Genomic DNA, 17,397 nt, shown 5'->3' on the forward strand with positions numbered 1-17,397 from the left:
CTCCCGGACACTCATACACCTGGTGTATTCTATAAAACTAATTTTTACATGGAAAATAATTGTTCGCTTTAAAATTACATGGTGTATTTCAGCATCCAATGTCATTCATGTAAAAAACCTTGGTTGAATTTTGAATGAGACCTAGTTAGGTTTTCATATATTATCTGTTCCAAATGTAATTTTAGGTAGATAGTAAAGCTGTAGCTGAGTGGTTTGATTCAGGAGGTATGTTTTTCCCCCCCAGTGGAAGTGAAGAAGCTTTGTCCAATGAAGACTGTGAGAATGTTTATCATTTGGTGTATTCTGCACATCGGCCTGTTGCAGTTGCAGCAGGGGAGTTCCTTCACAAAAAGTAAGCCTATCTAATTTGTCTGAAGAACATAGCAAAATATTGAGAAGAATCTAGAAAACTACCATTAAAGGCATGGTGCTTAAATGACCAAATTACTTTTATGCTACTTGCTTTTAGGTTATTTGTTAAAGTTCTTTTCTATAAGACTTTATTTTATTTTAACAGAAAAGTGGCCCAAAATGTTATTTGTAAAACTGAGCCAGAATATGAAAAGTACTATCTTCTGTTTCTAGACTGTTTAGTCGGCATGACCCTCAAGCAGAAGAAGCACTAGCCAAAAGGAGAGGACGGAACAGTCCAAATGGGAATCTTATTAGAATGCTCGTTCTTTTCTTTCTTGAAAGCGAGGTAAAATTATGCTTTAAATTCCTTAAATTTTGCAATCTATTTCTTTACAAAAATTGTGTCTAATAAACTTGTTAATTTCAAAAAGTATTCTGAGTCTCACTTGCTTATTTAGTTCTGCCACTAAGATATGCTGATATCCCACCTCATGTTAAGCTACAAATATTGTTTAACTATGGTTTAATGTGCACTATCAGCATTTTAGCATATATGGCTCAGAAGTCCAAGCATTGTTTCTCCCTTGGAACAGAAGAGACAGGTTCCTTGCTACAACTTTTTTCTGCTTCATTTTTTAAAAAATCATTGCCCTTGCATAATTCTGTGCAACTGAAAGCTGAAAGCTTGCTCATTGCATTATACATACTGTATATTCCTGCATATAAGACTACTTTTTAACCCAGGAAAATCTTCTCAAATGTCAGGGGTCGTCTTATACACCGGGTCGTATTTCTTATATGGCGAGTATATCCCAAACTCTATATTTTAACTGGAAAAGTTGGGGGTCATCTTATACGTTGGGATATAATAATAATGTATTAATAAAGGTGCTATTCTTTTATTTTGTTCTAATGAGCCAGCACAGCTATCTTTTTTTATCTGCTAAGTAAAAATAATTTTGAAACTGAATATACTGTTCCAGTAACATCATAGTCCCTTTTATAGTATACCATGGCTAATATATGAATGGCTAATTCGTTTTTTGTCTTCATAATTGTACTAAATTCAATTTTTCTTTAATTTATCACAGAATCAAATGTTTTCTTCAATCAGAAAGTGTTTCTCACAGATTGCTTAAATCACATCAGTTTATGAAAATGTAATACATAATACATGACTGTCATTCTGCCACATGATTTCTATGAATTAACTGAAGCAAAAAAATTAATACATTAATTCATAACAGTCAGGCATCCTTAATGCTTCACAAGACCCAGGGACAGGGCTTTTACAAGCAGTGATATCAAACTCCCTATTGGCCAGCCATGTTGCATCAGCTACAGCAGGGTAGAATTATAATGTCCATATTCTTAATTACTGTATTGCACCACTTACATTCTTATAGAGTACTACTGACAGATATTGATTGGTATATGTGTCTGAGAGACCTTCTGGTCAATTATTATTCGTTATTTCTAGTTGCATGAACACGCAGCTTACTTGGTGGACAGTTTATGGGAGAGCTCCCAAGAATTGTTAAAAGACTGGGAATGCATGACAGAATTGCTGCTTGAAGAACCCGTCCAAGGTGAAGAAGGTATGTATCACATTTATTTTACGAAATCAGAATAGCGTAGCCTGCTCTCTTGAATTTTGGGGCTCTGGAAAAATGAACACAAGTTGACAGTTGCCGATAGTCAGCAGATCACTATATATTTACTGCAATAAAAGTTAAAATTAGAATTTATCTTTGCTTTCAATTGTACTGTCAATTCTGACGAAGTGCAAGGACCTTGTTTTTTGTATTGTGAAGTGGTTTGTAGCCTTCTGGGATCTTGAGAATAACAACAACAATTTATCAAATCATATCTCACCCCTCTAATGTAAACACATCTTTTGGAATGACTTAAAAGACAGGGTTGGCAGTTAAAAATAATTAAAAACATTGTTTTTCTCTGAAAAAACAGTACTGTAATGCAGGGTGGTCCAATTTTCCATACCAAGTGGGCTGCAAGAGTAATTTGACATGGAACCTGAAAGCTGAACACTGGCTTGCCGTACAGGGGGTGGAGTGGGGGAGAGAAGGACGCCAATATTTGGCAGAGTCCTTGAGCCCTCCCACCTCCTTCCCATCTCGTGATAGGTGAAAAAGTGACTTAATTCCACTTTATCTAGGTGGATCCATGCTTGCATTTCCCTAGCTTATTAATTGTAGTTACTTCTAGTCCCTGTTAAGATACTCACTCAATCATAGTTGCTGCCACTATGATAGCATATGCCACTGTGGTGCCTTTAGAGGTGTGTAAAGCAGTTTTGCTTTATTGGTACTCCCAGTGCTTTCACTAGGCATTAAAAAAAAGATGCCCATTCTTCAGTTGAAGTAGTATTTGGAAAAAGGGTTCAACAGTTTTCCTTTCACAGTCATATATCCCACCTTAGTTGTTGTTGTTGTTTAGTCGTTTAGTCGTGTCCGACTCTTCGTGACCCCACCTTAGTTAGGGCACTGTTAAATTTCCCAACTAGATAACCTTCACCGGTAATGAGGAGGTTCCATTGGTACTGATCTGAAAGGTGGTTTTCCATTGCCGTTTTCCATTGTAGAAGGTCATCAGGACTTCACTTTAGTTTTTGGGTGCAAAATTCACTTTTCAGTTAGGATAAGTGTTCTGTATTTTTCATGTATTGCTAGCTGTGCTCTTAGCCAGGCATAGGCAGACTCGGCCCTCCAGATGTTTTGAGACTACAATTCCCATCATCCCTGACCACTGGCCCTGTTGGCTAGGGATGATGGGAATTGTAGTCCCAGAACATCTGGAGGGCTGAGTTTGCCTATGCCTGCTCTTAGCTATATTTTTTCTTAGCACATAGGTATTTTTTCTCTTTAGACATTGGTATAGGAAAGGATGGTATATAGAAAGCAACATTTCGTACAAAGATTACCATAATAAAGGACAAAAATGGAAAGGACCTAACAGAAGCAGAAGACATCAAGAAGAGGTGGCAAAAATACACAGAGGAATTATACCAGAAAGATATGGAGGTCTCGTACACCCCAGGTAGTGTGGTTGCTGACCTTGAGCCAGACATCCTGGAGAGTGAAGTCAAATGGGCCTTAGAAAGCACTGCTAATAACAAGGCCAGTGGAAGCGATGATATTCCAGCTGAACTATTTCAAATTTTGAAAGGTGATGCTGTTAAGGTGCTACACTCAATATGCCAGCAAGTTTGGAAAACTCAGCAGTGGCCAGAGGATTGGAGAAGATCAGTCTACATCACAATCCCAAAGAAGGGCAATGCCAAAGAATGCTCCAACTACCGCACAATTGTGCTCATTTCACACGCTAGCAAGGTTATGCTTAAAATTCTACAAGGTAGGCTTAAGCAGTATGTGGACAGAGAACTCCCAGAAGTACAAGCTGGATTTTGATGGGGCAGAGGAACTAGAGACCAAATTGCAAACATGTGCTGGATTATGGAGAAAGCTAGAGAGTTCCAGAAAAACATCTACTACTGCTTCATTGACTATGCAAAAGCCTTTGACTGTGTCGACGACAGCAAACTATGGCAAGCTCTTAAAGAAATGGGAGTGCCTGATCACCTCATCTGTCTCCTGAGAAATCTCTATGTGGGACAAGAAGCTACAGTTAGAACTGGATACGGAATAACTGATTGGTTCAAAATTGGGAAAGGAGTACAACAAGGCTGTATATTGTCTCCCTGCTTATTTAACTTATATGCAGAATTCATCATGCAAAAGGCTGGACTGGATGAATCCCAAGCCAGAATTAAGATTGCCGGAAGAAATATCAACAACCTCAGATATGCAGATGACACAACCTTGATGGCAGAAAGTGAGGAGGAATTAAAGAACCTTTTAATGAGGGTGAAAGAGGAGAGCGCAAATATGGTCTGAAGCTCAACATCAAAAAAAAAAAAAACTAAGATCATGGCCACTGGTCCCATCACCTCCTGGCAAATAGAAGGGGAAGAAATGGAGGCAGTGAGAGATTTTACTTTCTTGGGTTCCGTGATCACTGCAGATGGTGACAGCAGTCATGAAATTAAAAGACCCCTGCTTCTTGGGAGAAAAGCAATGACAAACCTAGACAGCATCTTAAAAAGCAGAGACATTACCTTGCCAACAAAGGTCCGTATAGTTAAAGCTATGGTTTTCCCAGTAGAAATGTATGGAAGTGAGAGCTGGACCATAAAGAAGGCTGATTGCCGAAGAATTGATGCTTTTGAATTATGGTGCTGGAGGAGACTCTTGAGAGTCCCATGGACTGCATGAAGATCAAACCTATCCATTCTGAAGGAAATCAGCCCTGAGTGCTCCCTGGAAGGACAGATCCTGAAGCTGAGGCTCCAATACTTTGGCCACCTCATGAGAAGAGAAGACTCCCTCGAAAAGACCCTGATGTTGGGAAAGATGGAGGGCACAAGAAGAAGGGGACGACAGAGGACGAGATGGTTGGACAGTGTTCTCGAAGCTACGAACATGAGTTTGACCAAATTGCGGGAGGCAGTGCAAGACAGGAGTGCCTGGCGTGCTCTGGTCCATGGGGTCATGAAGAGTCGGACACGACTAAACAACAACAACAACAACAACAACAACAACAACAACAACAACAGCATATCATTCCTAAATGAGCTTTTCAGGTTTGGTGAGTAGAGAAACTGAATTATGGGAGCTGCCTGCTTCCCTCAAATTCTGTTACTACTTTCAACTTCTAAGTGGAGCCATTTCCCAACCTAATGACCTTCTACAGTGGTGCCTCGACTTACGAACTTAATCCGTTCCCAAGGCACCTTTGTAGGTCGAAAAATTCGTAAGTCGAAAAACGCCATTGGAAACGTGATTTCCCAAAGGAATGCATTGGAAACGGAAAAATTCGTAAGTCGAAGCAACCCTATCCCTATCTAAAACCGCCGCAGTTTCCTTTTGGATGTCGAGACATTCATAAGCGCACGGCCATTACCCCCATTCGTAAGTCGAAAAATTCGGTTGTCGAGTCTTTCGTAAGTCGAGGTACCACTGTATAGGCAATGGAGAGCACCTTTCAGATGAATACCAATGGATTGGAAAAACATCGAAGAGTTAACTAATCAATTGTAAAATGCTCACAATGTTAAACAAAGGTTCTGGGTTGTTGATTCTTTCATAGACTAGTCTGCATTTCATTGGACCACTTTTAAATTCTTGTTATCTCTTTAGCAATGTCTGATCGGCAGGAAAGTGCACTTATAGAGCTGATGGTATGTACCATTCGACAAGCCGCAGAAGCACATCCTCCAGTGGGCAGGGGAACTGGGAAGAGGGTAAGATATATTATTTTTCACTGAGATCTTTTGTTCAGCCAAGTTATATTTATTTTATCGACATGCAATAGCTCCCCATTAGAGAACCAATAATTCAAAGGCGTGTTGAGAAATAGTATTTGAATAAAGACTATTAACACTTAAAATAGTATGTCATTGTCCTTTTACAAGGAAGCTCTTTTGACATGTGAGTTATTAGGATTGATTTCCATTGTCCAAGGACAATTCAGCATGGTTTCTCTTCAGAATTCCCAGGGAGATTAATGACAGGAGAATCCTGGGGGATTTGCTGGAGGCAGCAGTAGAGATGGTTCCTTTGACAGAGGTCTTAAACGTACTGCTGCGCCATGTAACCCATAGGCCAATATATTTGTTGGGGGAGGAGTGTATGTGGTCAACTAGGCATTGCAGCACCAATGCACTCCAGTATGGTAGTTTCTTTTTGATTTAAAACAGGTTTCTGTAGCTTATGTCTTTCAATGCCAACACCAGAATCTCTCATATCTTCTGTCATGGTTTCTGATATGCATTCACTGTCCTCCCTAATACTGCAAACTATGTGATGTGTGTGCTATGTAGAAACATAATGTTTGTCCAGCTCATAAGGAGTCTCAGCAACCCTGTTTTTAGTGGTTTCAACTTAGTCTACAACTCACCAGTTCCTAAGCCTACCTGCTGTGGAATAGACTGGGACATGGGGCATCCCCCTTGACTGGAGTGCAGACTGCTCCTTGAAATGTTGTGACATCTTGTGAAGCTCACTTTGCAGGTTTTCTGGGCAGAATCCTTTGATGCTGGTCAGGAATACTCTGATTTGTGTATGCCAGAGTTGCACTCCCCTGGTCTAGAAGAATAGATCCCAGCTTATTGGATGAAGACATAATTTTGCGTTCCACTCTCAAGCATTTGTTGTGAGTGGCAGTTTCCTTGAGATTTATTTCAAGGCATTCATTTTCTCCCTGCATTGGGTCGCACTGTGGGTGGTAGCACTGCTGGCACATCTCAGAGAGATGACATATTTAAAATTTTGCTCTTTAACTTCTGTGAGGCTGTCTCAAAGGGTAAAACAGACTGGATATTCTGGATCTCTTCATCATACTGGACCGTACTTACAAGTGCTTCCTTTGACAATTAAGAGTGCCCTTGAATGCTGACTTTAAAAAACATATTCGAACCTCTAACACTAAATTATTGCCGTTAAAATAATCCAATTTAACATGTACTAACATTAAGTCAGGGACCCAGGTGGCGCTGTGGGTTAAAGCACAGAGTCTAGGGCTTGCTGATCAGAAGGTCGGCGGTTCGAATCCCTGCGACGGGGTGAGCTCCTGTTGCTCGGTCCCAGCTCCTGCCCACCTAGCAGTTCGAAAGCACATCAAAGTGCAAGTAGATAAATAGGGACCGCTCCGGCGGGAAGGTAAACGGCGTTTCCGTGTGCTGCTCTGGTTCGCCAGAAGCAGCTTTGTCATGCTGGCCACATGACCCGGAAGCTGTCTGCGGACAAACGCCGGCTCCCTCGGCCTATAGAGCGAGATGAGCGCCGCAACCCCAGAGTCGGACACGACTGGACCTGATGGCCAGGGGCGCCTTTACCTTCACCTTTTAATATTAAGTCAACAGGGTTAGGCAAGGGGAGTAGGTTTGGCACAACAATAATGAGACTTCAAGGCACCACATGAATGGTTTGCCATGTTATTGACTAGAAGATGCTAATTACTCTGAAGTAGCAAGCAGCTGGGACCCAGGTGGCGCTGTGGGTTAAACCACAGAGTCTAGGGCTTGCTGATCAGAAGGTTGGCGGTTCGAATCCCTGCGATGGGGTGAGCTCCCGTTGCTCTGTCCCAGCTCCTGCCCACCCAGCAGTTCGAAAGCACATCAAAGTGCAAGTAGATAAATAGGGACCGCTACAGCGGGAAGGTAAATGGTGTTTCCATGCGCTGCTCTGTCATGCTGGCCAGAAGCGGCTTAGTCATGCTGGCCACATGACCTGTAAGCTGTCTGCGGACAAACGCCGGCTCCCTCGGCCTATAGAGAGAGATGAGCGCCGCAACCCCAGAGTCAGACACGACTGGACCTGATGGTCAGGGGCCCCTTTAGCAAGCAGCTAGCATCAGGCTTTTTGTCATGCTTTGATGGAGCTGCTTTTTAGATTCATGGGATTTCATGGTGTTCCCATCAGAAGTGTGATTTTTTAAATCTTAGCCATTTTTAAACGTTAGCTATGACAGTATTGGTTCCTCCCAAAATCTTATTATTTCCCCTCTCTTTGGCAGTTGTTGTGCACCTCTCCGCTGTACTTTGTTGCTTTCCTACTCATCCCCTTATTGATATAATAGATGTTAACTTGACAAGAGGGTACTGCAGTCGCTTTGCCTTGCAGTGCAGAAGCTGTGAAACAAAGCTGTCTGCTTTGCAAAGGAGGGCTTGTGAAGGGTGTGAAAGGTGGAAAAGATCCTGTGGCCAGGCAAAGTGAGGAATAAGGTCTTCTGGTAAAGTGCCACCAACAGTTTAGTATTGGGATTCGTTTCATTTTCCAGCCAATTTTGCCTCTCAGCTTTGTAGATTGGCAAGTGACTTGAATGGAGCAGTCAAGCCAAGGTTAGGGAAGATGCCTCCTGCTGGAAGGATCAGTCAGGGTCCTCTGAAGACTGACCCTGCTTGTTGTCAGTGATGGTTGGGTCATTTTTCTCTGAAAAATATTCTTCTCATTTGTAGCTTTTCTGGTATTTGCTTTGTGTCCATTTATGAGTTTAGTGACCTTTTGCTTCCTCTTCCCACCTTTCCTTCTGTCATTCAGACTGCTGTGAGTGTTTATCTCCTTTCTCAAGGTCTTCAGTGCTTTTTCCTTCAGTTCTTTCCCCTCAGACTTTACCCTCCATCTCCCTATCTACTTCTCTTGTGTATGCTTCCATGCTTGTTTTTTTGTCCTCACCATTGCCAATCACTGGTTGAGGAGGGAGAATGTTTAGATCTACCCAGCTGGGTGCAAGGAAATCTGCTATTGGTGACTTGTAGTGCCCAGAGTTTGGCACACCCCACGTATTAGACCAAGGTCACCATTTTGAGTATTTGTGGGAGAATCATCAGCATTGGCCCCAATAGATCTGTGGTACCGTGTTATCTTGTAATGCCTGGCCTAAACATAGCTTCATTTAATGGTTTGTTAGAAGTTAACAGAACATAGTTAAGTGTGTGTATTCTTAAGCTAGTATAGTCCTCAAAACAAGAAACTGAAAGGTGCACTTAAAAGTTACATTGACAAGTGTTGCTGTAATAATTTGCACTGCAGTAGTTGACCTGGCATTATTACAGTGGAGTCAACTTTAAATGCCATTTTAATAACTTAAAAGATTTTTTAACAATTTAGATGGTTGTCACACTAATATAGTGCCTTCCCTGGTCAGCAGGTGCATTTTGTGCCACTTAGATTAAAAGATACTAATTGACAAAGTTCCATTGATGCCTTTTAAAAATGACTTTGAGATGTTGCAGCCAAGAATTGTACTTTGTTTGTAATATACTTCTAATTTTTATAGGTTTTAACAGCAAAAGAAAGAAAAACTCAGATAGATGATCGAAACAAACTAACAGAACACTTCATTATTGCACTTCCCATGCTACTGTCAAAGGTATATTTGCTGAAGTGTTATTTCCTAATGCTAGTTGCATAATTGCTTTTTGTAATCTGGGTATTTATTTTCCTCCTTTACCCCTCTCTGTTACCAGTATTCTGCTGATGCTGAAAAGGTAGCAAACCTTCTTCAAATCCCTCAATTTTTTGACTTGGAAATTTACAGTACAGGAAGAATGGAAAAGGTAATCGTATATCCAAATAACTGTTCTGTTTAACTTTCAGATGCTTGAATATCACTGATTCATATTGAAGTGTTTGAATTAGATAGCTGTCTAATGTCGCTTTTAATGTATGATATATTCTGTGTTCTTCAATACTCTGTTGGAAGCTGCCCATAGTGGTTAAGGCAACCCAAGTGGGGCACAAGTAATTAATTGTTGTTGTCTTGTGGTACTTTGATGTTTAACTAACATATAGGAATTTATAATACTATAATAAATGACCAGATTTCCTCTCTCTTCCACAGCATTTGGATGCCTTGTTGAAACAGATTAAATTCGTTGTAGAAAAGCATGTGGAATCAGATGTTCTTGAAGCCTGCAGCAAAACGTACAGCATTCTGTGCAGTGAAGAATATACCATTCAGAACAGAGTTGACATAGCTCACAGCCAGCTCATTGATGAGTTTGTGGACCGATTCAACCATTCTGTAGAGGATTTACTAAATGAGGTGCATTTGAAATCTCTTAATTATGTACTTTTTTGCTTGTATCCCAGAAAACCAAATGAGAACTAAGTTAAGTATTGGGGTGTAAAAGGCAGAGAGGGCCCAGACACAGAGGTGGGTGAAAAAACATGAACATATTTAGTCCAAAGCATTTAACTTTTATATCACTGCCCTTCTGTGATATAAAGATCTATGGGAACTGTATCATTCATGAATCCTTGTACCTGAGATGCAGCAGTGGCAGAGCTGAACATCTCCTGGGAGTTCACAGGGAGGTCTCCCTACTGTAGCAGTGAGTTTGAATGGGAAAGGGAATGGGCAGCTTTCATGCTTGGCATGTCTCCCAGCTAAGCCTGAAGTTTGGAATGAGGTTGGAATGAGTAATGGATTCAGGGGTTTGGAACAGGAAAAATGAGTTTCCAAAATGGACAGGATCTCAAATCTAATCTTAGTTTCCATCACTAATTGTAGGTAGGCTATACATGTATGTACCACTGTAAATTAAGCACACTATAAAGTGTTCAGTCCTTGATCCAGTATGTTCTGTTTCCAGGGAGAAGAAGCTGACGATGATGACATATACAATGTTCTCTCCACTTTAAAGAGGTTAACGTCTTTCCACAAGTATGTGCCTTTGACATGTTAGCCAAATCAATTGATGTAGTTACATAGCCAAGTTACACATGATGCACAACATTAGAGAAGATATGAAAAAGTGATATGTAGAACAAAGGCCGAAAAGTGCTAAAGAAATTGGAAGGTTTCAAGTCATGTGTAGTACTTAAGCACATATATTGGAAATACTTGATGAAATGTTCAGTGCCTCTGAGCAAGATGGTTCTGAAACATACCCATTCTGAATCAAATCCTTGCTTTAAGAGATGATGCACAGTTGAGTTACTAATCCACCTAATCATAGCAATGACTTTATTGTAACAGAACAATTTTTGCTATGTTTTTATTTGGTATATTGATTTTTATTATTTTATTTTTTACTACTACTTTCAGTGCTCACGATCTTACAAAATGGGATTTGTTTAGTAACTGCTACAGGTTACTGAGGACTGGAATTGAACATGGAGCTATGCCAGAACAGGTAATAATGGCAATGTGTGTTTAGTTTCTACTAAGGAACTTAAATTCCCCCTTATAAAAATAAGTGCAAGAATAAGATTAATTGAGAAATACAATCTCATTTTTTTGCAGAAATGTAATTTAAAGAATTCTGAGTTACACAGTACTTCAAAAGGAACCCACAAGCATATAAAATGATTAATTTTTGTAGACAAGGCATGGAATGTGTCTCCCCTGTCTGTAGCAAGTTTTAACTTTGCCTTCTTAGAAGGGAGCCTGACTCATTATGATTTATATTTTGCACTGCTGATATAGCGATAGGGAGGGTTGTCTTTATCTGTAATAAAGAATTTGTCAATACTTCACAATTAAATGTTTCTCCAACCATCTAATGCTTTCTTGTAATTCTGTGATGCCTCCTTCAGGTCACTTGTGGTGACGTTGATGTTGTGCTCTAGTAATCATAGAAATGTTCATATTATCAAACTAAAGCATTTCTAGTTTGGGAATCACCTGGCTGAAACCAGAAGTCAGAATGCTCAATATATGTTTCTGTACTGTCTAAAACTTGATCATTGTTTTAAACTACTGTGAAAGTCGCAGTTTTTCTTTTCTAGCTTCAAAGATAAGTAAATGGCCCCTGAAGTATACTAAAATGGAGGGGGGGGACAACACTTTAAAAGTGGATTGTACAACCTGCTGTTCCCCCCCCCCCCAAAAAAAAACACTGTTTATGTTTCAAATTGCATAACTTTGCACTTCTGTCTTCATTTTATGTCCATTTTGTTTCAGATAGTGGTGCAGGCTCTTCAGTGTTCCCATTATTCTATTCTCTGGCAGCTGGTAAAGATTACAGAAGGATCTCCTTCAAAAGTAAGAAACATTTGGATTCCAATCTTTCTGAAGGGGTTGTTATTCATTTGATTCTGCTGTGCTCTCCACTTTGTGTCCTTCCATGTATCATTGCATGGTTAGTTTTGTTTAGTATTTCTACAGTGTAGCAACTCATACAGCTGTGAACATAAGTGAGGTAGATTGAGATTTTTAAAAGGAATTAATTTGAGTCCAGGATTTTCCCTACATATTAAGTGAAATATTAATGCATTTGCACTTGTGTTTGCTAAAAGAGCAGAGTTTCTCAGACTAGCATCTCATCTAGACACTGATAGAAAATGTATCCCAGGCTGAAGCAAAGTTTACATGTGCTACCGTAGTTTGCTGTCTTAGCTGGAACAGAAGAACAAGATTTAACTTCTTGAATGTGCTTCAGAAGACATTGTAAACCCTTGTCAATTTGATTTATACATCATTCATAATCTCAGATTCATATATGAAGGCCTTGCAGCTTTGTCACAGACTCACTATAACTACCCTCTGCATTTGTACCACCTGTTATCTTTTGGACACTAAGTGATGCCTGTCCTGTTCTGCCGTGCTTTTTAGTGGTTTTTAAAGAGCCTGTTGCAGCTCTTATATTCTGACCCTTTCACTTTTAACTTGCTGGCTGTGTTTTAGAATTGTATATTATTCTATTGTTTTTATTGATGAAGCACCCTTGAAGCAGAGGATCTTTCTGTTATTTTTGTTTGAGTGCATATGTAAAGGTATGAACTTTCCAATCAAGGTATTAGTCATATCTGTTCAGTGAGCTTTCTAGTCTTTAGCAAAAGTAACATCCATTCTCTGTGTTGTACCTCATTGCTCCCTGATGTCTTAACTTGCTAATTTTGAGAATGTATGTGATTATGATGGGCTTCATGGATAGTAAAGCTTCCTATTTTTGTAGAGTTAAGGCCAGAATAAATGCAGAGGAAAAGATTCAGGATTCTCATATTGTGTGCGTGTAGTGTTTCTATTTTGGTTTTTTACCTCATGGGGAGCAAAGCAGCTTGGGAAGGGGAGCGGATTGAGTAGCCCCATCTGCTGAAACTGGCAATATTCCACAACTTTTTCACTTTAAAGAAACACACACAAAACTCCCAAATATTGTATTGTTAGATTATACAAATTATATTTTTCTGTCCCCTCATACTGTATGCCTGTTTACTTGGGTGTTGGTTTTAACAGGTCTCTGTAACTTACTGTCGTGTTATAATATGAATTTTAAAAAGTGATTCTGAACCACCTTGCAGGCCTTATCTAGGCCAAAAATTACTTTATTTATAAATAGTGCGATTTGGTTTATTTTCCTTTTGTCTTTATGTCTAGTTTTCTTTTGTTTTTTTGTCTGTTTCAGTAGCTGTCTTGATGGACTGGAGCTTTGTTCAGTAATCCTACTATAATCCTTTTTTATTTTGGTCTTGACTAGACAAACTTTGATTAATATGTAAACAATTAATTCCTGTTTAATATTTGCTCCAGGAAGATTTGTTGGTGTTGAGGAAAACAGTGAAATCATTTCTGGCTGTTTGCCAACAGTGTCTATCAAATGTAAACACTCCAGTCAAAGAAGAGGTAAAAGAAATTTCAACAAATTTTCAACATGTCAGACTTAAGTAAATATTTTAAAGCTGTGTTTTACACCATGTTAAAACAACACACACACACACACTCCTTGATTAACATGAATAATAAAGTCACAGACATTTTAAATTTTGCAAAAAGTGTTTTGTTTTTTGCTGACCAAAGTCATTTTTGTTTGTTGTGGAGAACTTTCACAGAGGATGAATATAATTAGCCACAGAGTCAAAGATGCTTTCATTTTGTGTGACTAGATTCTGGATGAAAATTACATGTCTTCATTGCAAAGAGCTTGTGTTTATCATGTCATGCAGCACAAAAATTAGATTTCCTTTATTTTCTTCAGAACTTTAAATGTACAGAAGGAATTAATTAAAATTACTTGCAAGTAACCTCGAGAACTAGGTGTCATTTCAGAATTCAGTGGACAATTCATTCCCTTGCCGCTTCCTTCCTTTTACTCCCCAAAGCACTCAAGTTTAATGTAATGTCAAAATCACTCATTGAATTCAAGAGTGCATACTGTACTTTTAAAAAACAACTAAGTGTCCAATCTAGAATAATTCGTGGAAATGTGACAACACCAGACACACATATGTTAATTTGTGGAGGCGGGGAAGGTAAATTATGCCATTCACATCTTGATTGGTTTGGTTCATGAAATCTATGATCTTACTTTAAGCTGCTCCTGAATGGTGCATAGGCATTGGGATGGAATAGGAATCTCTTTCTCGATATAGATATAAAGATACATAGACACACACACACACACACACACACACACACACACACACACACACCTCTATTTATAGTAGCTATTACACACCTTTTCTTCAGCTGTCTGGAAAGTAATGGCAAGGATTTATTACTCATGCAGCTTTGATCCTTTTCAACATGTACATCCCAGTTATTGCTGAAGAATAACTTAGAGAGGTCAGTAATAACTTGCTGCTTCATCTAAAGCAGCTTTCCTTAGTTCAATATTGCCCTATATTGGCAGTTCCCCTCTGCAACAGCTGAATTGTGTGATCCACCAAATATTTGTGTTGAAATTTCATGCTTCAGATTGTTCTTTTTGGAATCTGAGCCTTTTTTTATGTCTACAGAGTGATTGACTGCAGTTATTTTGTGTTCCAGGCTTTCATGCTGCTCTGTGATCTCTTGATGATTTTTAGCCACCAGCTGATGAGTGGAGGCAGGGAGGGTCTTCAACCTTTGGTGTTTAATCCAGATTCAGGACTCCAGTCTGAACTCCTTAGCTTTGTAATGGACCATGTCTTCATTGACCAGGATGATGAGAACCAGAGCATGGGTAAATGTTTGTTATCTTGATTTACACTTGCACATAGCTTTAAAAACAACACACCTTACCCATTTATCATGTTTATTTCATTTATGGGCTATAATTTCCCCATATTTATCTTTCCTTATCAGTGTTTTTGTCCTCTAAACCCCATTCCTAGGTTACTCTATGGGAGTGTGAAATGTGGTATCATTAGTAATTCATCTGCTTCACAGAGAGGATGAGCATACCATAAATTTGTAAATTAGAGATTGAGAACCTGTGGCTTTCCAGATTATTCCAACTCCCAATAGACCTAAGCAGTATGACCAGTAATCAGGGATGACGGGAGTTGTAGTTCAGCATCATTTGGAAGGCCACAGGTCCACCATCACTGTTGTATATGATACCACTCATTGCACACCAGTGTCTTACAAGTAATATCAGAAGTGATTATATTGCATTGATAGTGTTTTGGTGCATGCAGTCGGAGTATTGCTTAGGAAGGGTATCTTTATTTTTAGAGCTTATGATTTATGTGGAAATTGTTCAATTTGGTTGTGTACTTTTTATGTATTTTTTATTTATTGTTTATGACTGCTTTTATTTGTGTTTATATAAATATTTTATGTTGTAAGCTGCCTTGATCATAGTTTTAACTCTGGAAAGGTGGCAAACAAATAAAATTATGATTAGTAAAAGAAAACAATTTGAGATGTAATAATTTTTCATAGAAATTCAGTTAGCTATCCTTCCTTAAAAAAAAGCTTGATATTCTTGCCACCTTCACATGTAATAATAATCTATGGTTTATCATGATGTGCATAAACTATAGGAAGCTTTGGGCTCACATGCTTTCCCATCACCACTTCCCGTGCACTGATGAGGAAGACTTGAAAGCATTTATTTTCAGTTTCATTTAACAACAGTTCATTGTATTATCCAGATCTGGAATTGTGTTCATACTAACCATAGCTAGTTCAAACAAGACAGCTCCAGTAAGTAGGGTTTGAAGTTGTCCTGTCTGAAACTGCCCATGGTTAACATTAACCACAATTCGTTGCATCAGACAGCATGACAAACTACAGTTATCTTAAACTGAAAGTAAAAGCTCCTGAAGACCTCCTCCCAGCCACAGGGTAGAGGGAGTGTGTGGGCTAAAGCCTGCTGTTTCTCATGCACATTTCACTAAACCATGCTTTATTATGATGTGCAAATGCAACTACTAGACTACTCAAAATGTCAAATTTGTGGCTTGGTTACAATGAGAAATCAGCTTCCAGAGTTCAAACTCCTACCAATACTCATAATTCATTTTGAGTATTCACCAAATTGCTGTCTGACTGTTATCCCACTTAAACCATCCAGTCATATTTTAGTGAATTGTATTGAGTGCCAGTTGAATTTGTGAAGTAGAGTTCAATGTCAGTTTCAAAGGTAACAAATATTTTACTGCTTTAATGTCTAGAGGGAGATGAAGAGGATGAAGCTAATAAAATTGAAGCTTTACACAAGAGAAGAAACCTTTTGGCTGCCTTTAGCAAACTTATAATTTATGATATTGTAGACATGCATGCAGCAGCTGATATCTTCAAACATTATATGAAGGTATAGTTCCATATTTGTTTCATTTCTCATAATAATAACAGATTTGTGCTGCGAATGGCATTAACTTCCAGCATGTGGTTTTGCCTTGTTTTGAATGATTCTCTTATTGGACAGTGTTAGTACTTTGTCTAGTCTTAATTATCCTTGAATCCTGCATCACAGGGGGGTTGGACTAGATGACCCTTGGGGTCCCTTCCAACTATAATTTTATGGTTCAATGAATCCTGCAAGATTTTTAGTAATAATATGGCTGAAATATATTGGCATATGGGAGTGATTGCTAGCTCTTTGGCCGAAACAATGGCTAACCCTATCTATAGGAAGCTTCCATTCATAGAAATAGAGTGCCACTCATGAAACAGTCCTTCCATGAGCAGAGTTCTTATTCTATGTATGAAAGCTTCTTCCATTGAAGAAGCAAAGAGTGTGAATTCAGCCCTCTGATTGACACCCAATGACACATGTTAGGGCTTCCCCGTCCTCTCCTCCCCCCCCCCCACTGCAGCTCATCACAAATCCTTAACTTCACTCTAAAGCAGGGGTGTCTAACTCAAATTCATCGGGGGCCGCATCAGCAGTTTGGTCACCCTCAAAGGGCCAGTTGTATCTGTAGGACTATGTGTCCACTCTTTATTATCATAAATTATTGTCACTGCATTCAATTATTACTGTTTTTTGTAATAATGTAAGTAATAACTAGCTCTGAAAGCAGAAACATAGTCAGAATAATGGCAAGTAGATATTTAAATGTACAATTATTGTACAATTTATTGAAAAAATGATTTTTGGTAACTGCACCGGGTGGTGGAGGCTCGCTAGGGTTTCATGCAGGACCTTTGCAGAGCTACTAGTACCTGGAGATGCTGGGGTCCTTCTGCATGCAGGACAGATGTTCTGCCAGTGAGCCACCACCCTTCACCAAAGGGACTGGCTGAGGTTGACTCACTGGAGCTGCTCTCCTGGTTCCAGGGTTTAAGGGCCAGAAGTATGAAGCAGCA

The 17,397-nt window shown here is 39.3% G+C and overlaps 1 protein-coding gene across 2 annotated transcripts in view; it reads left to right on the forward strand.

Annotated features, from left to right (window-relative positions):
* The window catches only part of STAG1 (STAG1 cohesin complex component), a 112,385-nt gene that overhangs the window by 81,570 nt on the left and 13,418 nt on the right, over positions 1-17,397 (forward strand). For both annotated transcript variants that reach the window (XM_088669722.1, XM_035132395.3), the window contains 13 exons: positions 245-352; positions 586-700; positions 1,835-1,952; positions 5,571-5,674; positions 9,211-9,303; positions 9,401-9,490; positions 9,775-9,978; positions 10,529-10,599; positions 10,984-11,071; positions 11,842-11,922; positions 13,411-13,503; positions 14,647-14,821; positions 16,260-16,399. In XM_088669722.1, the coding sequence (XP_088525848.1) occupies positions 245-352; positions 586-700; positions 1,835-1,952; positions 5,571-5,674; positions 9,211-9,303; positions 9,401-9,490; positions 9,775-9,978; positions 10,529-10,599; positions 10,984-11,071; positions 11,842-11,922; positions 13,411-13,503; positions 14,647-14,821; positions 16,260-16,399 (1,480 nt within the window). The remainder of the gene's footprint in view (positions 1-244; positions 353-585; positions 701-1,834; positions 1,953-5,570; positions 5,675-9,210; positions 9,304-9,400; positions 9,491-9,774; positions 9,979-10,528; positions 10,600-10,983; positions 11,072-11,841; positions 11,923-13,410; positions 13,504-14,646; positions 14,822-16,259; positions 16,400-17,397) is intronic.

This window comes from Zootoca vivipara, chromosome 5, assembly GCF_965207765.1.
Source record: "Zootoca vivipara chromosome 5, rZooViv2.hap1.1, whole genome shotgun sequence".
NCBI classification, from domain to species: Eukaryota; Metazoa; Chordata; class Lepidosauria; order Squamata; family Lacertidae; genus Zootoca; species Zootoca vivipara.